We start from the raw sequence: 27,951 nt of genomic DNA, 5'->3' as shown, positions 1-27,951 counted from the left end.
AGGTTTGGGTGTTCAAAGAATGAGGGATTAGAACACAACTGAAACAACAGTAAGGATGTCCGGCTGTCACTGGGACCAATTCTGTGCGATTCCCATCAGCTTGCACCGATTCCAGCAGGACTGAAGGCATTCGGCATCTCTCAGAAATGAAAGGTTTCTGCAAATCCTAATTTGGCAGGATACTTAGGTAAATATTTACATCATTGTTAGGTGTATTTCTAACAGAGCTACTGTCATATATGAAATTACTTAAGTAACTTATTGAATCAGGGCCTAGGTGTTAAATACTTTTGAGTTTTATTGCTATTTTTCTAAGTCAAAACAGAAAGAGGCATAGGTGTTTCTAAGTAATTATGTACCCTCTTTAAATTGTGAATTCAAACCAATATTCTCACCTAGCTTGTTAAACCAAAGAATATGTTACAGCAGATATTTATAGTTTTGCGCTAGTATCACACTGAAAGTGGTACCCTGTACACTGAAACATATAATAAAGTTACTTAGCAAAAAAACATGAAATGCCTGTATCCAACTTTTCACATAAAAAAATATATTTTGTTTTACAACACTGAACAGCTAAGGCCACAGCACTCCAGCAAGATTTGGATAAGCACATCAATTGTAATTATTAAAATTACCAATAAATACCAAGAAAATGGTCTTCATGTTTAAAATCACAGCAATCAAATCAGTTAAAAAAGCTATCATCTGCAGTTCTAGTAAGTCATAATTGTTTTCAAGTATTAATGGCAATATGTGCTTTAAGACTGTCACCTTCTTACATATTATAACAGTGTTAGAGTACTATACAAGTAGAAGATTTCATTTTTCTGTCCTGGTTAGTTACAGTTTCCTTGGAATTCTCCAAAGTATGATTCTGATTTTCATCTTTACTGTCTTCACCAGATAAATCTTCCTTTTCTTTTTCTTGTTCACTCTGGAATGGCTTTCCAGATCCATCTTCCTTGCTGTTACATACATTCTTCTGGCCTGTCAGTGGCTTTCGTTTAAACAGGGAAAACTGAAGTAAGAAAAGATAAATAACGTGCCAATCAGTTAGTTGTAGAATTCATTATTTGAAAAAGGGGGGGAAAAAAAGTAAAGTCTTTAGTATATACCAAAGTCAACTTGGCTCACATATTTATCTTTGGTAAAATAAATCATTTTCCAAAACAATATGACCATTTAAAAAAATGTTAATGAAAAAAACTTCTGCAATATTTGTAACTTAAATGTTGCAAAATACAACAAATGAATAAGAGAAGTTAAAATAATTGTATTTTCTCTAATTACATAATGTACATTTTCTACTAAATAATGTAAGTGATGTAAAATTATTTGCCTTTCTTTCAAACAAGAATCTAAGTCAAGATTCAAAAATATAGGCTAAGATCTGCAAAGTCCCAAAGCAGTAAATGCTTTGTATACTTCATTTTAAACACGTCTGTAGTTCCATTAAAGTTAATTACAATACATTTTTGTGTCAGTGAGACTACACACATGCTCAAAGTTGAAGTGATGCTTTAAGAAAGATCTTTGATATGAAACAGCAGCCTGTCTGGCATGAGAAGCCTTTGGATCCAAAACCTGTAAAAAATTTCATATGAGGTACTTCTCAATATACTATTTAAATCAATGCATGTTGGAAATAAACACTATGTCAGTTAGCTCAACTGCTACTTTTAGAGGGAAATACGGTGGAAAACTTGTCTAGATAATGTCCCATAGGAATCAGCTCCTAACTTTTCACCTCAGTAAAACTCGATGTGATTAAAAACCTCTCTCTTGTGTGCATGCTAGACACTATCAGGTAATAATTGGCTTTAGCTTGTTTCTACAGACAAAAGTACTGTGATTTATTTTAATAGAGCGAAGTTTTTATCTAGTCTTGCTAACCCATTTGAAAAGATAGTAGCCATTCATTGTTCAAAAATACTCTCATTAAGCTAATAACAGCAATGTACGGAAATTTGGAGACTGACTTTTACACTTGTCTTTAGAAGAAGCCAAAGTAATTCAGCCATCAGTTACATAAACTAAATAATCATTTTTTTAATAAATTGAAATTCCTTAAATAATCTATTTTTTATATCAAAGGACTTCTATATATTAAAAGGTCAAGCATATCATGGTTATTCTTTAACAGCAATAGAAAAAAACTCTGGGAAAAGCAGTTATTTAAAACACCAGAACTAATGTTGTTTTCCTTAAAATTAATTATAGTAATACCTTATTTATTTTTATTCAGTTGTTATTTCTTTCATTGCAAAATTTTCTACTATGTATAGATGTCTTAGAGAATTGCCTTATAAAAACTTCATTAGAACACAATACAACAGCAGAAATCTTTTTTTAGTAAGGGAAACATATTACATCTTTAAGTATTTTTACAGTCTAATGAGAGATTATAGTAATAAAATTGCCTCTTAACCTTTTATAGTTTCACAAGAACAGTTAGTTGCTTTTACTGTAAGAAAGCAATACTTAAAACAGATACTAATGCTGTGTTAATGATCATTCTAGTTTTGCCCACTATTGCATTTATGTTCCCTCTTATAAAATAGAATTTAGCTTTATTTTCAACTTTACATTATTTCTCCCTCACATGATCTGATGTTTAATCAGAACATACCACAACAAGGTGGGTGAGGTTCAACAAGGGCAAGTGCAGAGTCCTGCACCTAGGGAAAAATAATGCTAGGCACCAGTACAAGCTGGGGGCTGACCTTCTGGAGAGCAGCTCTGCAGAGAAGGACCTGGTGGACGACAAGTTGACCATGATCCAGCAATGTGCCCTTGTGGCCAATGGTATCTTGGGCTGCATTAGGAAGAGTGTTGCCAGCAGGTGGAGGGAGGTGATCCTGCCCCTCTACTCAGCCCTGGGGAGGCCTCATCTCGAGTACTGCATCCAGTTCTGGGCTCCCCAGGACAAGAGAGACATGGAGCCACTGGAGAGAGTCCAGCGCAGGGCTACAAAGATGATCAGAGGGCTGGAGCACCTGCCCTACAAGGAACGGCTGCGAGAGCTGGGCCTCTTCAGCCTGGGGAAGAGAAGACTGAGGGGGGATCTTATCGATGTGTACAAGTATCTGAAGGGAAGGTGTCAAGGGGAYGGAGACAAACTCTTCTCAGTTGTCCCATGTGACAGGACAAGAGGCAATGGGCAGAAACTGAAGCACAGGAAGTTCTGCCTGACCGTGAGGGGGAATTTCTTCCCTGTGACAGTGACGGAGCACTGGTACAGGTTGCCCAGAGAGGTTGTGGAGTCTCCTTCTCTGGAGATCTTCAAGGCCCCCCTGGATGCAACCCTGTCTAATGTGCTCTAGGTGACCCCGCTGAGCAGGGGGGTTGGACTAGATGATCTCCTGAGGTCCCTTCCAACCTTACTGATTCTGTGATTCTACGTAAATGGACTGCTCTCTTTTGCCCTTCACTCTGTATTATTGTGTGTCATTTTCCAGGTACATTGCTGTATTTTTCTTTATTGTTTCTATTTTGGAAGGAGATTTTAGACTTTTGTGAATAGAAGAGGTACACCAAAGTCAGTGTGAATTCTGCCATCCTTAGAGGCATTTTGTTCTGGCTAAATTTGTAACATTTTTTTAATATATATTTGTGTGTGTGTATTCCTGTCTATTCTCACATCACTTTGCAAATGGGCAGTATATGCTCTCTTCTCCTAACTCAAGGCAGCGACTAGAACAGTCATGTGTCCCTGTCTTACTCCTTGTGTCCAGTTAGGTCACAAATGGCTGCTGCTGGTATGACAGGCACACACATAGATGTGTGCTGAGCATGCACACAGCTCAGTTCATGTTTTGTGGGTGATGGGTACATGTAATTTGGGTTGCATGAGAAGAATGTCTGTTGGTCACATGTAAGGCACATGTTTGCTCCTACCGCCTGAAGCGACGCCACACAGCGCTAATAGATCATTAGCAGTAGATGATCTGGCAGTAGAACTGTACATTTCTGAAATGAGGGTTTTTTTCTGTGCCACTGAACAATTCACATCTTTGTTCCTTCCCCCAAAAGACTTAGCCATTGACCTTCTGGTCCACTCTCTGTTACATTAAAGGCACTGTAATGAACAGTCAAAGAAGAGAAAATCTGATGGAGAGAGCAGCTTGTAGCTGCAGTCTCATCTTCAGACATATTAAAAGATGAGAAATCTGGTCTTTTCCCATATGGCAGCTATTTTTAATTGAATGTTGATATACTCTGAAATTATATTAAACAAAAGAGATTATCTACTACAGTGGATTATTCCTGGATCAGATCCGAACAACCTTGTAAAATCATGATTTATGCCACAGTTTGTCACACTACTATGACATTTAGATACCTCGGTAGGCAATATCCCAACATTCTGCCACATAGTTCCATTAACATTATAATGGCTTTTGATGCTTTCCATATGGATTTTTCCTCTTGTTCCCTTAAGTGAACCTATCTTTCATCTACTTTTTGGAATCAGATAGTCCGGAAGTATGTGGCACATCTAAAATTATATGGCACTCTGCAATTTCAAAGGAAAAGAGTGGAATTCTGAAATACTCATCAATCTACATGTCTGACAGTCTCTGTTAGAAAAATGTTGCTATACATGTTGAACAGACAAGTTTCTAATACCAGAATCACAAACTGGTTCATTTTGATCCACAAAATGCATGGATAGTGCACAATAATGTGCACTCTTCCACAGCAACCTTTACATATAGGAATATCACAAAATAAATTATAATTTTGAATAGAAGGAAGGAGTTGCTCAGCAGTTCAAATGTTTATGCAGATCAAGTAAATTTTGATATTTTCTTCAGTTTCAGTAAGTGACTGCCTTCTTGGTCACCAGTGAAATTAGAAGGAAAAACTAGACTACATACCTTTTTTCTCCCAACTATTCTTCCAGCTATTCTGTCATCAGTGTTCTCTGAAGAATTGTTCACAGTGTGAGTGTCAGTGCTTTCCTCCTCTATAACAATACAAATCTTTATATTAACTTCATTCTGATTCTTGCAGAGGAACAGAAAAAAATGTTCTTCAAAATATTTTTAAAGTAGAAGTCAGTAAATAAAGTGTGGATCTTTAAAAAAAAGCAATCAGAATATTCAGTTCAACTTGATGCCCAGCCAAATCCTGACAAGAGTTTTTTTTAATTTATTTATTTTTCCATCTGTATTTATAGTGCCCCCTATAGTATTCTCCAGATGCTTGATTTTCAAGAACAGAACACTTAGGGCAATGGGAAGATACAAAATGTTTTGACTAGGACACTCATAGTTTCCTGTTGTTGACAGAAGACAGAATGTCTTGCACACTAATTTTGAAAGTATATCCTAATTTGGAAAAGCTGGCTTTTAGAGCAAAAGTTGTGGTTCGGCATGAATCTTTATTCCACAGAAACAATTCTGGGAAAGGAAAAGCTTTCCATCTGGGTTGATGTTCATGTGTTTAAATTTTCCTATACTCCTTGCAGGAATGATATAAATTTAAGATTTAGTATTAATACTTCCAAATCATTGGATGATGGAAAAATATTTAAGGATCTATTCTGGACAAGCTATTTCCTTTATAATATTGGAGACAAATGACATAGCTTCTCCATTACTAAAGGGAGTGGTCTTTTATTTTATACTATATTCTTTTTTTTTTTCTTTTAGATGAATTATAGCTTGTTTTAGAATTTCTAAAATAAAGAAGTATTTTTGGCCTGTCTTACATAGAGCTCACTGATGCACCCCTTAGCTTTTCTGAAAGAATATATAATTCACTCAAACTGTCATCAAAACTACAAGCAACATCTAGGATCACATCTTTGGCATTTCTGAACAGTGCTCAGGAATTACCGTGTTTCATCTAAAATAGATTATTTGTGATAGTAATAAGGCAATGTCAGCTGAAAGGGAGGGAAAAGGCTTCTCTGTTGAAGAAATATAGCACTTAGAGAAGCTGCTTGACAGATAGCCCAACTGCTATTAGTTTGTCACTACAACTGATCTTAGTAAGTGAAGCATAGTCTTGCTACGAGAAAGTCTCTCTCATGGACTTCTCTCAATACATAGCTGAAAATAGATATTTTTTCTTTCAAATTATTAAAAATTAGTAATGTTTTTGACTTGCAAATTTCATCTCTCAAGCACTGCTTTACCAAATAATGACAATAACTGTATTATTTAGCATTTATATAACAGATACTTTAGAAAAGTTTTATCATTCAAAAATTTTCATTTGTTTTTACAAAGTCTGTAATGGTCCAATTCTAAAGAACTGAGTTCTTACCTTGCTGAATGACAGTGTGAGTAGTCTCTTCTCTCTGTAAAGAAACAAAACAATGACATCTCTACTTCCATACTTGTTAAAAAAAAATAGTAACATCCATATATGCATTCCTCCCTCTTCCAAAACCATGCCAAACAACTTTGCATTTCCAAGACAGCTACACATATATTAAAGTAAGCTGTAGAGCTAAACTCTTCACAGTACAACAATAATTTAAATGGGATTTGTGCATTTACCTCTACATTTTCCAGTGTGGTATTACTGTTTTTCTCTCCCTCAGGTATTTTACTATGATGTTTCTTTTTTTCATATTTTTCCTCCATTTCCTCCTCTTTTTCTCTTTTTTCTGCTTCCACTGCTTCTTCCTCTTCTTCCTCTTCCTCTTCTTCTTCTTCTTCTTCTTCTTCTTCTTCTAGTTCTTCTTCTTCTTCTAGTTCTTCTTCTTCTAGTTCTTCTTCTTCTTCCTCCTCCTCCTCTTCTTCTTCTTCATCATCATCTGTCTCTTCATCTCCTGACAAGTTTTGTTCCTTTGACAAGATGGACAAAAAATAATTTTGAAACTCTTATGCTGCGCAGTGATATTATGGTCCTCACTTATAGGTATACCTTTTCCCTTCGTAATTTGACTATGAACAAGAAAATTCAAAAGAAAATATTTGAAGGAGTAGACAGAACAAGGATAAAGACAGGAGTCCTTATGCAAGGTCTTCTTATTTTAATACTATAGAATTAAAACAAATAGAACTCCAGTGAACATCAGGAAAGAAGCTGACTTTTATGTTCTGCTAATATGTGCCTTCTTAATGGATAAAGAATGACAATACACACTTTTTCGCAAACAAAATACTTTTATTTTTAAATATTTCAAATATACGTAAGTAACAAACCCATTAATAACTGACACTGAAAAATAATTATTAAAGTCTATTTCTCAACAAAATTAATAAAACAATACCAGAAGCAATGCTCTGATTCAATATAGACACTATAATTTGAATTATAGTTGATTTTAGCCTAGGATAAAAATTCTACATAGTAAAATAAGAGAGCCAGGAGTTTTATGAAAAAATGTGCAAATGCTATTTTTGAAAAAATATGTAGTGAATGTATACTTAACAACTCTGTTTAATTAGATTGCCAGTGCTATGCTATCTATGCTTTTTCTAATAACATGAAATACATTTTCTATAGAAACATTCTGCCTCCTATTGCAGAAATATAAAAGCCTAAACCAAACTTCCAAGATGGACTTCTGATGTCAAATAGGGAGAACTCTACTGTTTATCATTGCATCAGAGTATCCACATTTACTATTACATTTTTGCATTCTGATGCTTTTATTCTATCATTGATAGAAATACAGACATTCAAGCAATATTTCAGATTAGAGAAACCTGAACAAAAAAACATTTCTGTTCAACTGCAGCCTACATCATATGGGGAACTGGTAAGAATGACTGGCATGCACTTTTGAAAGCATAATRGAGGAGTGGGTCTTATCTGGGAAACCTTCACTGTATACTCAGGTTCAAGTGCTATCTCTCTCCTATCTTTAGTCAATTCTTTTCCTTACTCCCTCTTGCTGTTTTGATTTTTTTTCTCATTTTTTGGCTTCATTATGCCTCTTTCCCTGTGTACTCTTAGCTCATCAGAAGGTAACTTGCTGCTCAAACGGAGACCACTAGCTGATGTTTCTAGAGGTTGGAATACAAAGCTTTTTAGCCAAGAATGTTAAAGGTATGTAAAAGCTTAATCGATGATCTTTTTCCTGGCCCATGATTTTCTGGGTGAGTTAACTGTGTAGCAAAATTTACCTGGGACTTAGCTAGAATTCAGACATAGGTAGGTTTCAAGAAAATTTCTGCCACTTTAAGCACAACAGCAGATCTATAATTAAGAGTCTTAATGAAAGCACAGTTATTCAGCTTTCATCACATTCATTGTTCTCTTTTCCCCATTGTCCACTGGCTTTTCTGGTGCCCTTCCCAACTTCAAGGGTCAGATTTTTAAACCTAGGATAAAAAGCTGCACTGTGCATACCAACATGCGCAGCAGAGTTTATGGGAGTTCTTCACAGTTCTCCTAAGCCAAAATGAGTTAGCTCATGTTACCACTAGTAAAGCGTTAAATTTCGATATATTTTGATATGCTAAATTTAAAGGCTTTGTAGCTGCATGATGTACTTTTTCAAGATGAGGAAAAGGAATGCTTTCACCATAATAATTCTGCCTGTGGTGAAAAATAAGGGTTAGTGGCTGGACAGACCTTTTCACCTCAAAGAAGTGTCTGTAACTTAATCTGAACTCCCATGATCCATATACTGACCTTCCTGTTTCCACATGTAAGGGTAGAAAGCACATGAGCTGCACAGTTCTATATCAGCTTCCCCTTCAACATCTAACATCTGGGGAGAATATGCTACATTCTGAGAATTCTTGTGAAAATGGGCTGGCTGCAAAGATAAACCCAGGATGGAATTTAAGCTATACAGACATCAACCACACACTGACACTACAGCATGTACCTGGAAAAACGAAAGTACCCTGGTAGTATGTAGTATTTCCAGCTAGGCTCTGGAAATTTTAGGAATCAAAAGCAAAAATCACCACATGCCATAGGTAAAAGGTTCCTTCTCTAGTATAGCACAGTGGGGACCCAAACGACAAGCATTTTGCAACAGATGAACACTGCAGCTCACACTGCTGGGCAAAAAAACCTTCTCCCAACAGCTATCTTCCACTATTTATTATTCAGCTGCGACTTCTTCCAACCAGCTTTCCACTCTGGCTCTGCAATTGTGATTTTCCCTGCAACCGGTGAAAAAGGCAATCTGCTTTCAACGCTAACAAAAGAAAATAAAGTGCAAAACATTTAAGGAAGATTGTTTCTTCTCACACAACAAGTAGACTGAATGGCATTGCCCACATACACAATACTATTTAGTCTACACTATGGCATTTTGTACTACCATCTGGTGCTGTGACCTTGTATACTGACGTCAGTTTTCTTGGCAGATTCCAAACGCACTGGGATTTCCATGGGGCTCTGCATAGTAGAAAGTCATTCTCACAACACTACCAACCACTTTAAGAATCCCATCTGTTGGTATTTGGAATACATGTGTGGAAATCGACAGCAATTTTTAAGAAGGATGTGAACATCTTTTGAAAAATRTTTGATTTTAGTGAGAAAATGCATTATGAAGCTAAATGTGACAAATTCTACATACTTGATTTCTATCTCATATATTCAGGAATCTATAATGGAAAGCAAAGCCAAATAATTCTTTCACCTAGGGACTGAGAAAAGATTGCTCCTTTCATATCAATGTAGCTAAGAAACAATGAATAATAAAAACTGAAAATATTTTCATTTAAACTCCTTTGGAAGTGGTATTATTTATCATTGGTATGACTCACATACAGGCTTAAATGGTACCACCTTGAGTGCACTTTGCAAAAAATGCAAAACCAACTCCACTGGATACGAGATAAGACTCCATTCAGTCTTCCAATAGAGTATCAGATTGACCCAGAATTTCTTAGAATGAACATATATGAGAAAGAATTTTATATTTTTAGTTCCTTCAGATTAGATAGTCTTCACAGATGTTGAGTACAGTTATGAACTAGGGAAGGGATTTAACCTAGTCATTTCACACTGGAAGAAATTTAAAGATTTGCGGGGCAATACACTATGCAACATGCATCTACAAAATGCAGCATAAAGTTGGAATAGCTATATGTAAAAAAGCAGTTTAGTCCAGCTTTGAACTACTGAAAATATTTTATGTCACTTAATAAGCACATGCAAATATCTGTAGTGCTGCTGATATGGAAATATTGGTCAAGCAATTAATAACAAGAATACTGATGTTCCATATAGTGTGGGCAATAGAAGTGGTTAGGATTAGAGTTCTGAGTAAGGAACTTTTCCTAATCATATAGTGAAAGGGTCACAACATGTTCACATGAAAATTAGTGCCTGAAGTCAACTGAAAGGAAAAAAAGTCTTCCAATCCACACTTTTTCAATTAATTAGTCCAATTTTAAAAATGGCCTAAACTTCTAGCCAAATTTCAAGTTACATTCAGTCTCCAGCTTTCTATCTACTGACAATTGTTTTCCTCCTCATCTAAATATTCAAAACATAATCTAAAAATGCAAAGTTTATTTGCTTTCAAAACCATTTCTCTTACACAGATAATAATGCCTCTGAAGATGAACAGCGCTCTTTAATTCTCATCAAGCTGGCAGGTAAATCTATCAAAGGTAATCAAAAAGTAATCAAGAAAACCAGAACTTACACAAACTTCCTAAGAGCATAACGTAATGCAAGTAAAAAAGATAGGACTGAAGAACACTTTTTTTTTTTTTTTTGGTAAACTTGGTGAAAATGTCACCAGAATTAAATGCTCAAAATGGCTAGGAAAAGTGTCATAGTATAATAGCCAAAGAGAATTTTATACTGCTTGGTAAAGCTAGTATTTATTAGCTGGTCTTAGAATAGCGTCATTCTAAGAATAAAACAATGTTTCAGTAAAGAATTACCGTCAGCACTATAGAATTTGCCTATCATGCAGACAGGATTAACATCGTGGTAAGTGGAACCAGGTGGACACATACATACAATACTTGAATAAAAAAGCAGAACACAATCAGTGTGGTATCACCCATGACAATACAGCTATAGCATTTCAGAAACTGTAAGCAAGATCCTAGAATAGCCTTATAGAACTTACAGAACATATGTAAAACTCCTATAGCTAAAAAAATCACTGTTCTTTTACAGATGCACAACGGGTGAACTTCTATTATAATACTCTGTAGGTTCTGCTTACAGCGAACTTGCATATCTATTTCCTAATCAGGTTTGGATTCTATCATAAAAACAACTTTTCCTATTAACCTAAACCAAGGTATCTAAATGTAGGCATCTATATATGAGATAGAATATAAGCTGCCATTGTAGTTAATGGAGATCTTGGGTGAGATTCCTTTGTTTAGTGCTACTCAAGATGCCCATGGAATCTGAGACATCTTTACATGGGCTTCATGGAGACCTGCAGTGTTCTGAACCTCAGCTCACAGCCATGCAGGATACTCCACAACACCTGAAGTGATACTAAGTGTGTTTGTTTAGGCAACTGAGTCATGCACCTAAACAAAACAATAAGTGGTGTTAAAAGAGCTACTAATTTCATTCTAAAGAAGACACTTGTTATTATTAAATTGATTAACTTCCCAAACTGATCACACTTCCACTGACCTGGACACAGGTATCTCCTGCTCTCACCTTATCTGTTCATCTTCTAAAACAACCTGTTTTGAATGATAACTCAGATACCACCATTTTGTTATTTTCACTTTCACTTGGCCATTTAAAGCCATGTTTTGGAGAGTTTTTACCAACGGCTGCAAACATGATGAGGTTGTACTACAGGTTTCCTTTTTATTTGAAAAGATGAATCATCTGACCATCAGGAATAACCTCTACTAATTAAAACAAAAATTCAGAGCAATCTCTGTGTTATTCTTCCCGATTACATTTTAAGAGATTTATTTTCATATTCCATTTCATACGCAATAATCATAGAAAAAATTGTTGTAAGAATAACTGCAATAGTACCACTTCTAAAATGGAGACACAGAAGGGCTGACTTGCCCAAAGTCCCACACACGAAGTCAACATTAATAAAGAACAGATAAATAAAATATTTGAAAAAGTTTTCATTTTAGCCTGAGATTCCAGTGTCTTCAAGAACAGAAAAGTTGCTGGTACTATGAAAATTTTAAAATTTTGTACATATATATCACTACAACGAAACATCAGTCCTGAGAAGATAACTTTGCACACTAAACCGATCATACAGATCTTTTATGTTTCTGTTTGTTTAATTTTTACATGCACTTACACTGATTTCCCTGTGAATCTAGGCCTTCATAACAAGACATTCCTAAGGCTAAATTTGCTGTACCTAAGTTTTAGGGGACCAGTGATCTTACCTGCATAAGGTTTTGAAAAAGTATTACCTCAGTGGGTAAGACAGTATCTTCTGCTAAAATGGCAGCAGCAGGCTTTTTTCAGGCAGATTAGTAAGAAAAGATGTTTCTTTACTGAATCACATGAATACTACAGTATGTTTACAGTACACAATATAGCATATACAGTAGTTTATGTTGCCACATGTTCTCATTACTGTCACCCCCTGCTGCCTCTCTCCATTTTCTGTGGAAACGGTTTGAAATACTCCATTAATATATACTGTCCTATATTAGGCTACAAAAATGTCAAGTGCATTCCTATGTTTTATAGCAGTCAGCTAAGAAAAAAAAATCAAATTTGACTGCAATATATTGATGCTGCTACAATAAAGTATAGCAAACTTACAGAGGCCAACTGCAATATCTGGAACCATCTTGGTAAAGGGAATCAGTCTCTGACTGCATAGAAACAAGCCTTAGAAGTTGAGACCTTCAGGCTTCTAGTCGAGGCTGACAATAACACAGCAAAAAAACATATAAAAATACACAAGATAGTAAAAAGTGTTTAGACTAAGGATCCATTTCTAAAAGCAGCTTTCAGTGAAACTCAGGCTATTAAGTATTCTTAGAACTTTTGAAGTTTTGTTAATGTTGGTTGTGTACAGGCAAACACCATTCAAGTTATGAAGAGTATAACATTTAATGATGTCTCACTAGTGCTCAGTGAAAAAAAAAAAAAAAAAAAAAACAAGCAGAAACAAAAATTATAGAATCATTTAATTCAACTATCAGTCAGGTCACCATCTTTGAGAGCTGGTCTAAAACTGTGGCTTAAAAGTTCTTTGTCAATTGATTTGTGTTTATATGATGAAAGATTGCCTTCAGGGACAACTTCTTCGACACAAGACTGACAGAGCTGAGACACAGGATTTTATCACTCTTCTAGTAATTCTATTAGGTTATATTGCTTTTCTATTTGTATAATTCTATGTCAAGAGCACTCAACATGGATTACCTGATACTTTTAACAGTCCTTTAATGCTGTGGGCTTGAAACACTTTTCAGCTTTCCTGCTGCATCCTGGTGTACTAATGAAATGCTGAACTCACAATTTAACACATACTGAGCAAAGATTCAAGCAATTGAAGGTAATTTTTATGGCAGGCATGAGTTTCTGTAGCTACCTGTCAAGCCAAAATYGAACTTTAAAGATAGTTATGTCTTCTTCTTAATAATGATGGAAGAAAATGTTTCAGAGTAGTAGATGCCCACACAGTGATTCACTGATTACCATGAATACTTGATGACTAATTACCATAACAGTACTTGTGATACTACAATTGTGTCCTCCAGCAGAATGGTGTCACTTTGAGATAACTGGAATAGTGAAAAAAAGCTGTAAATGATACAGTTAAACACAAAAAAGTAGAAACTGATTGAAAGACTCATTTTTCGTGGTTGTGTTCCAAAGTGTCTTTATGCCAATACTTTACTAAGTAATATGGTTTGTTTACTGAAAGCAGGACATGAGGACCTATAAGCTTCACAGATCTGTCTGCACTTCTGTCACAGGGTGGCAGTACACATGCTTTGCATTAAGAGAATTAACCTGATTCCATTAACTAATCAAGATTTGGGGTGGCACTCAGAGAGTACAGTTATACTTAGCACATGGTGCTAGACAATCCTTTTTGGTGCCCTTATCTTCAAGATTATTTCAGTTGGCTTTGGTGTAATTATTCTGTGGGCTGGCAGTTTATTGTTGTGGGTGTAGCTAAAGAAAGATATGCTTCTGGATTCTTGCTTGAGTTTAAACAGCTACTTAACAATGTATAAAACTGTATCATAAAACTACATTTTAAAACCAGGCAGTATTTGTACTTTCAGGTTTGTTTTAGATTTCAACTTAATCTGTTTCACCACAAAAACAATTTAAGAGATACCTAAAGGATACTCTTTCTCCAGCAAACCAGAAAGGTTTTTTATTATTTATACTCAAGATAAATCAACATCTGAAACAACTCAGATGCACTATGGCTTTCATATGCAAAATTGCATCTTCTCCCCAAAAATCTGTTTCCTTTAAGAATCAATAGATAATATTAATTTCCAACGTTAAAAGAAAAAAAAAGCCTACAGAACTAGAAAGTATTTTTACTATGTTTTGTGAAGCATCACAAAACAAGCTGAAGACTTTTTACATCAAATATAATCTCTTATGAAGTACTTTACATGGTAACATAAACACCTTTTAATCTTCAGGCATTTGGAAATTGCATACCAAAATAACTCCTAGGTACTTAAGTAAAACAGCTGAAATTTAATGAACAACTCCAAATCAGAATATGTTGATATTATCTCAAAAACTTAGTGTATCTCTGGAAGAGATACATTGCTGCATACAAAATGAATTTTTAATGCCAACAGACACGGAGGAAAACGAACTTGGGAATATTAGTCCACACTTGGATGCAGCTTGTGCATTTTTTTCCAAATTTTTATAGAAGGAAGTTTTAATATCTGGAGTTTGTCATGCAGCTCACACTCATTTCCAAGTGAATCATGAAAGTCACTACTTTCTGTTTTTATTCTGGCACATAGCTTTCAGTACTACAATCCTCTCCAGGATACAACCTTTTCTGTTGAAATCTTACTTTAGTCATGCTAATTACTATTCAGTGTTTATACAAAAATATGGTCAAGGCAAATTTTCACAACTGCACAGCACAAAGGAAGGTTCTTCATGATTCTCTGTTCTCCATATAATCTTGAATTGAATGCCCCATGGGTCACTACTGAAATCTCCACAGTCTCCAAGACTCAGGAGAGATTCTCAGCTTGAAAATACGTTGATGCACAAATGGCAATTTCTGTATCAACCAYCAGTAATCTTTAAACCTATTCTCATCTAGTAGCTTTTTGTGCATCAGTAGATTTTTCAAGGCACAACCAACGCAGTAACACAAGTCCTACCCACTTCCACATGCAATTTTCTCCAAAGTCACTTTTGAAGATTCTGTCTAAGCTATTTGATGGTCTGATTTAAAATATATCTCATCTTCTTTCTTTCCTCCTTGTACAGGGCACATTCAGTTTTGCTTTGTTTTCTTCTCCCCCTTACCTCAAGGCGACAATGAAGTACCTCCGGGAGAGTTTAAATTCTGCTGCTATGTTTCTAATTGAGGGAAGTGTTTTATGCCTTGGCTAAATGCTGGATAAAAGGAAAGTAAATATTTTAAGCCTCTTGTAAGAAAAGCAGCCTCTGTCAGTGTGGTCGCCAGTCCCAAACTCAAGTTAAAATTAATGGCTATTGTTGAGTTTCCAGCTGAAGAGCACAGCCCGGTCTCTTTTATTTTATTACTATTTATTGGTACACAAGAGGTGGGAAATACTGCTCTTCAGTACTACCTTGCTCTATATCCTTTCAGGTGTAGCTGCAGATAAAGGCTTTGTTTGCTGCAAAATTGTGCTTAGAGCCACCTTGTTTAGCACCTACAGCTATTAGTCACACTCTCAATATGGAACCACAAATACTTTCACATAAATTACACATGCAAGTCTAGCTGAAAGGTGGGGCATTCATTACAAATTATAAAGGTCTAAATCTGGAACATTAAACTTGGGCCAGTCCAGCAGATTGCCCTGCAACTCACCTATCATGCAATGACAGGAAGACCAAAGAATCATATCTGACGTGTCTGGCATGACTGGACCAATGCTGTGACATTTATGAAAGCCAGAAGGATAAATCTCAGTATACTCGACAGTTCAGGACACCAATAATAAAAATGTTAATAATTATAAGTATGGATTTTTGAGTATAACTTTGAAATACTTCTGTTAATATTTATTTAAATAAGTATGAGGTTGCCAAGCAAAGAAGCAATGGGAACTACCATAAATTCTTAAAAAAAACAGTGATTAAATGTACTTGTTTCGTGTTTTTGCAATAGAAAAACCCTCTGTAGTTCTCAGCATTCTCTGAAGCCAAAGATATCTCATGAAAATCTCTTCAATATGCAAATGTAAATCTCCCCCTCTGCCCATTAAAACATATGAAAAAGTGTATAAACAAGCTCAGTAAGTGACTTCAGATCAAGAACACATTCAGAAATTAACTGAGGATGAAACTATGTGTTTGCCAGTTTTGCAAGCAAAATATTGGCTCAGTTGCTCTTAGAACAGAACTAAACACTGCCATATATTTGCATTGCACATTTAGAAATCACCCCAGAATTTGCTCTTTTATGCAAGCTACTGTGCAGTGTATTGCAGTCTACAGATCTGATCACACTCTTTTGTTGGATTTTCTTGTTTCTAGGCTTGATTTTGCAATCAGTGAGATCAATGTAAACGTTGCTACTGATTTCAGTAGATGATGGATAACACTATGCTGCATTTCTTGTGCTAATAAATATCAGGATATTTTCCTGTAATACTCATTTTAAAACTAAAGTTCAGGTGAGGTCAGTTCATAAATCCAGCCTTATATTATATTGATAGTGTGTATTTCATTTTATCTCAGTATCTTCATATATGTACTGTGAATTAATAGGAGGAAAAAGATTTATAATGATTAGGCTCATATAATGACCATATAGACTGCTAAAGACTAATGCTAGCCACTAGAGCTGACACTCCACTGAAACAGAAGAACTAGATTCCTGGCAAATTTTCAAATGTGCCCAAACTAGCACTTCATCATAGCTTCTTCTGCTCCTATAACCACACTATTTCTGAGATTTCTCATAGCATCATAGCTCTTAAAGCTCCCATTTCACAGACAAAGTTACAGAAATTGAAAATTTTGTAAGATTTCAATGGCAGTGAAACCCAACAACATTAGGCCTCAACAAAAACAACTCAGAACGAGTACAGATTTAAGAGACTGCACCAACACTTAAACAAGTCTAATACAGCTTTTCTTGAATAGAGGCTTTGATGTCTTTCATTGAAATGCCACTTACAGACAAGTTGTCTGACAGAGTGGACAGAAACTTATGGACTTCTCAGTAAAACAAAACCAGAAAAAGATCAGAGCATGGACCTTAGTACTGTAGTACACACCTTAGCTTCTTTACAATCGAAATGAGTATCCAGGGACCTGCCCATATAATATGCACTAAGAAAAATGTCAGACTGCATTAGTAAGAAAGACATCATGTCTTTAATTTCTCTTTTGAATTAAAGAGTATTTGATAATGTTTTTATTGAATGAGTAAATTCACACCGCAAATTCAACTAATAAAGTAGTTTGCTATTCCAAGAGTTAAGAGCAGGAATACAATGTCATGTATGATCAAAGTAAGCTAAAAGTTACATTTTAGCTAAGAGAAGCTAGAGAAAAAAAACTAAAAACATGTAAACAAAAACTAAATGTCCTTTTCTGCGTGATTCCTAAAGGCAAAATGAAAATGTACCTATCCAGATAAGAAACCAGAAGGAAAAAATATTCAATCAAACCCAGACATTTTCTGTAGTTTAGAGAAAGACATTTTCATTATTCAACGTTAGGCAAAGAGAACTATTATCTCAATAAATAGGTTGATATTTTCAGATAACAAGATGACAACCATTAACTGCTGAAATGTTGCAAGTATGAGAGAAGAGTTAGCCTATTCAACATATTCCAAAGTAATCTGGAAAAGAAGTGAACAATAATGTCAGGAGACTTGCCGTTACTCAAGGTGTTCAAGGTGGCAAAGACAACAGCTGATTATGAAGCGTTGCAGGAGTTCATTGTATAAAGTGACTGTGTAAAAAAATTCATTGTGGATAAATGTAAAATAATCCACAACCCTTATTTCACATACATAATGGTGGACCTTGAAGTGTTAGTACCCTTGTAAAACAGTATCTTGACATTACAGCTGAGCATTCTGTGGTGATTTTACAGATCAGTAGGGRGTCAAGTAAGTGAACAGAAAATTATTAAGAAAGGAATAAGAAAACAAAATACAGAATGTCACTACGCTGTTGTATAAATCCATGATGCACCTGGCTTTAGAATACTAACCAACTTCTGATCCCCCATCTTAAAAAGGCTGTTTTAAGAAGGGCCTCAAGGATTACTGGAAGTAGGGAACAGCTTTTGTCTGATGAATCTTTAGCAATGAAGAGAGGACTGTGGGAAATAGAGAGGTCTATAAAATCACTGTTGGGAAATCTGCATGGCACACTTTGCCCCTTGGTAATGTGGCCTGGATAACAATAGCTGGTCAGACAGGATTGTGAGTATAAATAGTGTGTGCAAGTTGGACATCAAAAACTAGAGGTCTTTTGTTCCCAAACTGAGAAATCTAAAAAGGAAACTACCAATGACAAAATACACTAAATCAAGGAGTCAGCTTGAGAAGTATAAAAGCATGAAAATTTGTGACAGTAGCAGGGAGAAGTGCGAACAGTCAAAACAGTGTTTGAGACAGCCAGAAGTTGCCCGGTCGGCATTGTCACTTCCATCTCGGCCTGACACAGCAGCCTCCTTGCTGGACGCCTGTGTTTCAACTAGTGGACTAACAGTACGAGGTGCAACAAGTAAGGGACACACACCTTGTGTGTGTGTTTGTGAAGTTACAGAGTGCTTTTTCACCCGCATGTGGATCAGCAGATTAAAGCAAGCAGTCTGSGTATACATAAACCTAAAGCAGCCTCCTCTCTCAGAGGAGGTGTGTGCAAATAACAGACCCATGCCCCCAGGACTTCCTTTGAGGAAGGGTATATGTATATGTAATTATGTGCAAGTGTGGGTGAGTATGTGATGTGGGGATTAGTACTTCTAGGACCAGCTGTGGAAGGGTGCTCACACATTTGTAGGTGTTCATTAACATTGTGTATGTTTTTAGTATTGTTGTTATCTGTTGTATTGCTGATATTGCTCTTGAAGGTGTAGCTCATTGAATCCTGGTTAATTGTTATTAACAAATCAATAAACCACTTCAATCCTAATTTGATTTAAACTACATGAGTTGAGCAGTTTTCCCCTGTGGCAGTCGAGTCTTTCTCTCTTCTAATAAACAAGATGTAAGGTAATCTAAGACTGTTTGCCAACGTATGTTTCAGATGCTAAACACTTCCATGGGTTCAAAAAGTGACAGAAAGACATTTATGGAAGATAAATGGCTATAAATACAACAGATACATCTTCTGAATCACATATGATTTAAGGCTGAGCAACTGCATGGAAGAAGTATTGCTAGAGGTTTGCTTTATTCTTGTATTTTTTGCCAGGCATTCACTAGTAGCCACTGGTAGAAACAAGATCTTGGTCCAGATAGACATTTGGTCTGAACATTACATCTGTTGTTTTCTTGCCCCATTGCAGGATTTTTTCTCTACTAAAAATGAGTTCAGGTGCACTTCTGTCATGTTGCTAAAGTAGTGCAAATAAACCTTTTTGTATCCCATAACAAATATCAACTCCATTTTGTATTTCCATAAAATCATAAGCACTTAACTTTATAGATCAATATGAGTCAAATTCAATAAAATTCCACTCTAGTTATGCTAATGGAGTTCTAAAGTCTCCTCCAAAGCCCAGAAACATTGGCACAATGTACAATTTAGGTAACAGCTCTGTGCAAAACCCTTAGAAGCACTGCAGCAATGTTCTGCCTTTCCCCTGCCACACGAATGATTCACAAAGCAAAATGAAATCAGTTCTCACTTGAATGAATGCTTATCCAGACAGAATAAAGAAAAGGAGTTGCTCATAACTTAGCTTTACTACTCTCTTGGGAAGCCTTATGCGATCAGTGCAAAGTATGACAGAAACAGTAACTGGTCCCCATTTACCTAAGGTTTTAGAGTAAAAGCTACAGTCAAGCAATAAATGAAGAGGCATTCCTATGTGCAATCTGAGATCACTTTCTTTTTTTTCTTCTCTTTTTTAATGAGAAATAATAGATGTTTTTTCTATTAGAATTACAGCACAGTTTTCTTCCAAGACTGAAAAGAATCAAAATTAATTGAGATGTCATATCCAAGAAACACAGTTTCAGGCCTACAAAAATGCCCTTCAAAGTTACTCTAAGTTTAATCACAGTAACATCCTAATCTTTCCTAAGAAAGATTAGACAACACAGCTTAACTCCACTTAGTTTCAGAAGTAAATATTGTCATAGCAGTTCTGTGACAAAGCAGTACTTTTGCAAAAGAAATAGGGACTCCATTATCAGTGAGAGCTGTTTTCTCAGGAAGTGCATTTAACAGTTAAAATATTCTGTGCTCTCAGAATATCAGAATACCTGCCCATTTCCAAAGATTTACACATACTGATGTCAAGATAATGTGTTCCAGAACAATCCAAAGCCTGAAACTAATTTCATAGGGACAAAACACTAGTCACTAGACTGACTAAATTTGTTAAAGTTATGCCATACAGCATGTGACTGAAAGTGATCTTACCTTTCGAATGTGGTGAATGTAAGGGGTGGCTGAGCAAGGAAGGGTTGAGTTGGAGTAGAATCTACTGGTAAACAAACTACTGATCTACTGTAGCCTTTCTAGAAAATAAATTCTGGAGACGTTGTGTCAAAGGTATTTTAATGCCAGCATCTTACAAAACAACATTTAAAATTTTTTCAAAATCTCAACATAAGTTTTGAACATAAGTTTTGATTCTGTTAACATTTTTATTGAGTAGCATTTACTCATTTGGATTTCTTTCTTCTCTTGTCCTCATTTTCAAACAGGATTAAATAATTATTTTTCCAGAGAATGCTGATACTGAGATCTATTTAAGAAATTTTCTTTGACTACCCAAGAGCACAGTATTAAAATAATAATGAAGAATGACAAGAGTCCATATCCCTTCTTTTGTCAGTTCAACCAGTATARCACTAATGCAGTATCTTAAAAAGTCACAAATTCGTATCAAAAACAATTTGCAAGATTCATTTCTATTAAGAAAATAACTTCATTTTTTTATATACTTTAAAGCAACAGAAATATTAACCTACTCTTTTTAAAAAAGAGTTTAGATTTTCATACCAGTTTCTCTTTTATTCCATCTAGCTTCTTGCTCTACTGTATTATCTTCTTTCTGGAGATCACTGATGTGCCTTATAGGAAATAAAGACACCAATCTCCTCCCATGAGGAGAAGCTTAGGCTCTGATCCCCAAAACACATATATACTTCATGCTGCAACAAAATATATTCCCCTCCTTGGCAGCCTTAGAGATAGGTGACTAAAGAAAGATGCATGTAACAATCTTTCACGGGAAGATACTGAATCTCTTCTGTATTGCAGAGTAAATAATTTTTTATTGGTGTAAATTTTAGGTTCTTAAATTAATTATGTCTAAGCACCAAATGTGATAGTCAAAAATTATCAGTGAGTGGATTCTGACTATAATGCAATCTAGCCCAGATTCTGACAGACGTGTCCCATCTTTTTTGCATAAACTTGCATAAAATTATGTGCTGACACTGAGACAAGACATCTGCCTCAAGGCCTTCGAAAAAGTCCAGACCCCAGTTAACTGATGCCTACATTTACATTTACATCTCAGCTACTGACCTGTATAAATTTGGCAACTTGTCCTTTCTTTAATTTATGCTGAATACTCAAACAAACATCTTATATATGAACAGTAGAAAAGTAGGTGGAAGAAATATGGAGTAATACTAAATTTTAAAAATATGTATTTTTCATGATCTACTGATGCTCTTTTCATGCCAGACACATTAACAAGTTAGTTATACTGTAACCAAAACTGATGTTTACCTTAAGAAATCTGATTCAAAGGCAAATAAGATTACACTGTTACAATGCATAGTTCATGTTGTCAGCATGAAATTATAATTTAATTAGAGGCAAACACTTTTTACCTCAGGAATTATTTTTAAATCTGTAACACTGTTGTATATGATAAAGATGACTGTACAAATGACTGTATCAACATTTTGTATCATTTTTTTATCTCATAAAAGCTTCCCAAATTGAGTATTTTCTCCAGTCTTTTTCAAGAAATTGGCACTTAAACCATGGTAGTAATGTATTTTGACTGTATTTTAAAAAAATTTTCAAGTAATAAAAATCAATCTAAAATAGTTCTAAAGCATCCAAAATTAAATGCATCTCCAGTAGTCTGTGCTACTTCAATGTTAAATAATGAGGTAACACATTGTTCCAAAATTGCTCTGAATTACGTAATCCATTTGCTACACAGTGTTTAGACTTCATTTTTTGTTTAGAGTTGTTTGGTGCAGCAGTACTTTCTGTCTTCTTTGGCTTCCTGCTCGTTTTGCTTTTCTTTTGTAGAAACTTATTACTATCAACCTTTGTTTTATGTTTTGATTTTTCCTCCTCCTCCCCTTCTTCCTCCTCTCCCTTTCCATCTTCCTCTCCTTCCTCTCCCTCTTCTTTTTCTTCCTCTCCCTCTTCTTCCTCCTCTTCCTCTTCTTCTTCCTCTCCCTCCTCTTCTTGCTCTCCCTCCTCTTCTTCCTCTTCCTCCTCTTCTTCTTCCTCTCCCTCCTCTTCTTGCTCTCCCTCTTCTTCCTCTCTCTCTTCCGCTTCTTCCTCCTCTTCCTCTTCTTCTTCTTCCTCCTCTTCCTCTTCCTTTCCCTCTTCCTCCTCTTCTTCCTCCTCTCCCTCTTCTCCTTCTTCCTCCTCCCTCTCTTCCCCTTTTTCCACCTCCTCTTCTTCCCCTTCTTCCTCTTCCTCTTCCACTTCCCCTTCTCCTTCTGCCTCCTCCCCTTCTTCTTCTTCTTCTTCTCCTCCTCCTCCTCCCTCTTTTCCTTCATTTTCCCCCTTTACTTCATCCCTGTTTTCATCTTCTTCCTCCTCTGCCCCTTCCGTTTCTACTTCTATTCTTTCCTCCTCCTCCTCCTCCTCTTCTCCTTTCTCTTCCCCTTCATCCCCTCCACCTCCCTCTCCTTCCTCTTCCATTCCATCCTTCCATACCTCCTCTTTCATTTCATTCACATCTTCCTCTTCCTGTGCCTCTTCTGATACTTCCTCTTCTTCCCTCCTTGCCAATGCTTCCTCTAACTCTTCCTCTTCACCCTCTTTGTCTCCTTCATCCTCTCTTTCTTCCCCTTCTTCTTCATTTTCTTTCTCATCTTCTCCCTCTTGCTCTACCTCTGTCTCTGCCTCTTTTTCTTCCTTCCTCTCTCTATCTTCTCTTCCTTCCTCACTCTCATCCCTTCCTTCACTTTTAACCTCTTTCTCCTTTTCTTTTTCCATTTGTTYGTCTTCTGCATACTCCTCCTCAATATCCTCTTCTGTTTCACTCAATATTTCTTCTTCCTCTATAAACCTGCTTTCCTCTTCTCCTTGCTCTTTGCTGTATCCTTCTTGATAATTCTCTTCTGCCTCTTCTACATCCTCATTCTCACTGTCTCTTTCAACCTGTGATTCATCTCTTTCATTTTCTTCCTCATTATCTTTTTCCTTTTTATCTTCATCTCTTTCTTCTGAAATGTCTCTGTCTGTATTTCTTTTAACCTCACTCTCTTCTTCTTCCTCCCCTAGTTCAACTTTGCTGTCAACTTTTTCATCCAGTTTTTCACTTTCAGCCTTTTCACTATCTTCACTTTCTTGCTCTTGATTAGATTCCTCTTCATTCTTAACTTCTAACAGTCTGCCTTCATCAGATTTAGCTTCAGAGTTTGTTTCTTCCTCATTCAGACTTTTTATATCAGTCTCTTCTACACACTCTTTTTTATTATTTGTAGCTTGCTTCTCGTCGGTCTCACTACCTTCTTCTTGTACGTCCCAATCTTTCACATTTTCCACTGCTTTTGTTGCTTTATGGGTATCCTTGCCTTCGCAGTAGTCCTCTTTTTTTTCCCTACTCTTAAGCATGTATTTTGCAAGTTCATTACTGCTTTCCTCACTTGAAGATGATGACATAGTTACTGCTATTTGTTTCAAAAATTGATCCCTTTTTTTAAACTTCCTCTGTTCTTCATTACTTTCTTCTTTGACAGATACTCTTTCATATTTATTAACTTTTTCAATTCCATCCTTTCTTTTGTTTTCACATTCTACTGCTTCTTTACTTCCTTGTTTTTTAACAAGATTGTATTTTTGTACAACTAATGAATGAGTCTGAGGCTGATCTCTGCACATAGAAGGAAGTACATTTGTTTTAAGGGATTGCTTAGATTTAACAACTTTTGACTTTTTACTGGAAGAATTTGTTTTTTCAGTCAGAATTTGTTTTTCACAGGAAACATCATAAGTAATTTCCTGCTTCACAGTTTCAGGGTTTTCTGAGTATTTTTTTTTCCTTTTCACTAGTTTGCATTTGTCCCTAACAATTTGTTGAAAATTACTTTTCAAGGTACCGACACTTTGTGCCTGCTCATATTCACCTTTCATGTTTTTTTTGTCAGTCATAGGCTCCTCTACAAAAGCTTTATTTTTTCCTAAGTGTACATATTGTCCTAGTGACTCTGAAAGTGAAGACTGCTTTTGTAAAGAATCAGAGTCTAATTTTGAACCCTCCTGCACAAAATTAGAATTAATGTATTTCATCCCACCCTTACCATCTCTTTTCAGTTTCACATTTTTATTGTTCTTCTATTCCACATGAGAAGCAGAAAATTAAAAAAAAAAGAAGAAGAAGAAAAATATTAAGGACAACTTAAATGACAGCAAAAGAAAAAGACTATACAAACATCTGAACAAGAAAAGAAACATTTTCTGTGATGGAACTAAAGGTGGCACAAAAGGTGGACTATTTCTAATGAAACGAGTTTATAAGTGCATGTATTAGAAAAATGAAAATTTTGTTTAAAAGGTACTACTCCTTTTTCACAGTCCAAGCATTCAATGTGAATGGGAGAAGAACTATGCAGCCACTGTCACATCCCATAAGCTACCGCACATGCAATGTGTGAGGTGGTGCTAACAGAATGAAAGAGCTTGCTTAAACCTTCCTCAATCTTTTCCTTAGAAAAACCTTCTTCTGATGGCACTCAGGGATATGCTTTTTGCAACAAGTGTTAAAATCTGTTATCTTTCTGCTTTAAATTTTGCACTTATTGAACAAATTCAGCAGAATCAGTCTTTAAATATAATATGAAATTATAAGGAAATATACCAAACACTGGAATACAGGTATCATGTTAGGAGTGAAATAGAATAGAATAGAAGGTAAACACATAAAAGTAAATAAACAAAGGTAACTAACCAAATAAAGGTAAATAAAACCTTTATTTATATTGTGTCCCAAAAGTCAATTGAAATATTTTCTTATCAACAAAACTGTAGAACTGTTTTACTGTTAATACTGTTTATACTGTTACCAGAATAAATTTCAAATTGTATTGTATAGTGTCCTGCTCCTTAAACTGGGGGGCTATTATACATTCTCATCTCAAATTATGCTGGACATGTAGACTTCTATGTCCCCACACAAATTCTTTCTGAATTCAGTCAGCAACATAGAGTTTTACCTCATGGATCAATACCGAGTATATGAATAAGAGAAGGTCTATAAAATTTGTTTAGCTTTTTAAAAAACTCACAGCAAAACAATAAAGAACAAGGATAATACAAGAATTAGAGACGTTTTAAACATCAGTATGAGTATACATATGGATAATTAGTTACAGTACCTTTTGTTTTTGGATTGGTGATAATTCTAAGGACTGGTCACTGGGATTCAGTTTCATCAYATGTGTCTGCAAAATATGAGAAGTCTAATAAAATATCAAATATAATTAATAAGGAGGGGTTACATAATGATGATATCTACACTTTCGAAATACCTTTTCATCAGAGAACCTTGAAATATTTTTCAAACCACATGCCTTCCAATAAATTGCTAATTAAACTAAACATGAACTACTGTTTCCATGAAGTAACTTAAATCTTCACACCATTTCAAAGAAAAAGCTGCAGGATAACATCCTAATTTTGATGTGTATCTTCATTAATCTCATTCAGAAACTAAGATAGCTGAAYGATTGCCTAAAAATTAGGTTTCTAAATGTGATGGGTACTTAGTACACCACTTTGTTTTAGCTATGAACCTCTGGGTCAAAAATCCACTTTCAAAATTCCTGACTTACTTAGAGGTGAAACTACTGATTTCAAACTTACTATTCATTGAAATGGCCAGCAAGTTGCTCTTTGAGCAGAGGAGGCAAAAGGAGGCCTGAGTGAAGGAAAAAAATACARAGCACCTTCTCCCACCACTCAGTTTGAGTCTCCAAATATCAACAGCATAGGGAATTGGCAAGCTTCTTGAGAAGAGACTCCGAGAAAATGCCAGACAAAAAATCTGGTGGTGAAGAGCTGTTGAGATCAGAAAAAGGCTCAAAATCCATATAGTCAGAAACTGTGTAATCATAGTAAATCTTGTTTTGAATTGACAGTTGGTATTTCCATTATGACACTATTAGTAAATGAAAACCTGAATAATACTGGATTATCTAGAAAATACCCACTGTTTTTGAGGTTTGTGGGAAGCACAAAGTACAGCAGTATCAAACYGCAGTTCTACTACAGAATACTATTATAAGGTATGTGAACATTTTAATACCATTGTCCAGTCAGTTTGAGAAAAATCTGTATGATCATTCAACTCATCCTGTTCACTTTCATTATTTCTTTTATTGCTTAAAAAGGCAGACAATGGTAACTAACTTAGCTGTCAACATCTGCACTGTCTGTAGAAACCGAAAGCGATGTGGACAATGCTTGCCCTCTCTTACTGCCTCCGAGCACGTTCCAGAACCACCTCCAACTCACTGTGGAGTCTTGTCTACAAATATAACATCTTACTCCTTTATCATCATACTCTTCAGCTTAACATCCAGTTTGATACCATAACACTGAGAGAGCATGTTCAACAAGCATAATAGCAGAAATTTCCATTGGGGTCTTATGCTGTAATCTCTTCCATAAAAAGCAAAAGAGTAAAAGGTAAGGCAAGGTATGAACAYATTTAAGTGGTAAGTATAGTGACATTTGGTTCACCCCTCCTCACATCTTCCRAATGACAAGATAATGCTCTTTGTTGCTGTTAGTTAGCTGCTTATGGTTTTAACCACTGCATTCTCTTTCAACACAGTGAGCACTGACAGCTCTGGTTTCTGACTTCATAGGACAATATGATACTAAAGACTTTTCCTGCTCAAAAACCTGTCAATAAGGTAGATGTCACAGTTCAGAAAAACTGAAAGAGATATGCCGTAACAGATTTTCATTCAGATTCTAGATCATGTTTCTTTTCATTTTGAAAAGCTTGCCTGACACAAACTTTTTTCATATTGACTAAGTATTTCACTCTGGTAAGTGTTTTAAAATTGCTTTACAATGGGAACAAACACCAAAAAGAGGAAAGATGTCTAGTACATGAAGTGTGCAACATATCATAAATAAATGTCTCACTAAATTAATGAAGGCTGCTTTGTGTATCATATCTGAAGACAATTCTTTCTTGTCTATGTAATTAAGACAAAATTTTATAGATATTAACTAAATGGCATGCACAAACAACCAGATTGTTAAATTAATAAATACTGTTGCACAAAAAAGTAATAATTRCTGTAAAATATGCCATCCATTCAATATAACTGACAAGATATCCTGAGCTGAGCCCACAGTGAGCTGGAGTTGTTTACATCCCACAGAAGGAAAAAAAAAACAAAAAAAAACCCAAAAAAACATGCTTTCCACTGCACTGGTTTAGGGCCAGGACATACCCTGCCTGCCAAAGGAAGACAACGTT

At 35.6% G+C, this 27,951-nt stretch overlaps 1 protein-coding gene across 3 annotated transcripts in view; it reads right to left on the bottom strand.

Moving 5' to 3' along the window:
- Positions 1 to 527: 527 nt before the first annotated feature.
- Positions 528 to 27,951, bottom strand: part of RPGR (retinitis pigmentosa GTPase regulator) — a 64,849-nt gene continuing 37,425 nt past the window's right edge. For all 3 annotated transcript variants that reach the window (XM_085319421.1, XM_085319420.1, XM_085319422.1), the window contains 5 exons: positions 25,832 to 25,897; positions 6,516 to 6,806; positions 6,280 to 6,313; positions 4,884 to 4,972; positions 528 to 1,021 (listed from right to left, as the gene is read on the bottom strand). In XM_085319421.1, coding sequence (XP_085175547.1) covers positions 797 to 1,021; positions 4,884 to 4,972; positions 6,280 to 6,313; positions 6,516 to 6,806; positions 25,832 to 25,897 — 705 coding nt within the window. In that variant the 3' untranslated portion in view covers positions 528 to 796. The remainder of the gene's footprint in view (positions 1,022 to 4,883; positions 4,973 to 6,279; positions 6,314 to 6,515; positions 6,807 to 25,831; positions 25,898 to 27,951) is intronic.

Source organism: Rhea americana, unplaced genomic scaffold, assembly GCF_003343005.1.
Source record: "Rhea americana isolate MKP2758 unplaced genomic scaffold, rheAme1 scaffold_59, whole genome shotgun sequence".
Lineage (NCBI taxonomy): Eukaryota > Metazoa > Chordata > Aves > Rheiformes > Rheidae > Rhea > Rhea americana.
The sequence above is the reverse complement of the archived record's forward strand: the minus strand, read 5'-3'. Positions and strand labels throughout refer to the sequence as shown.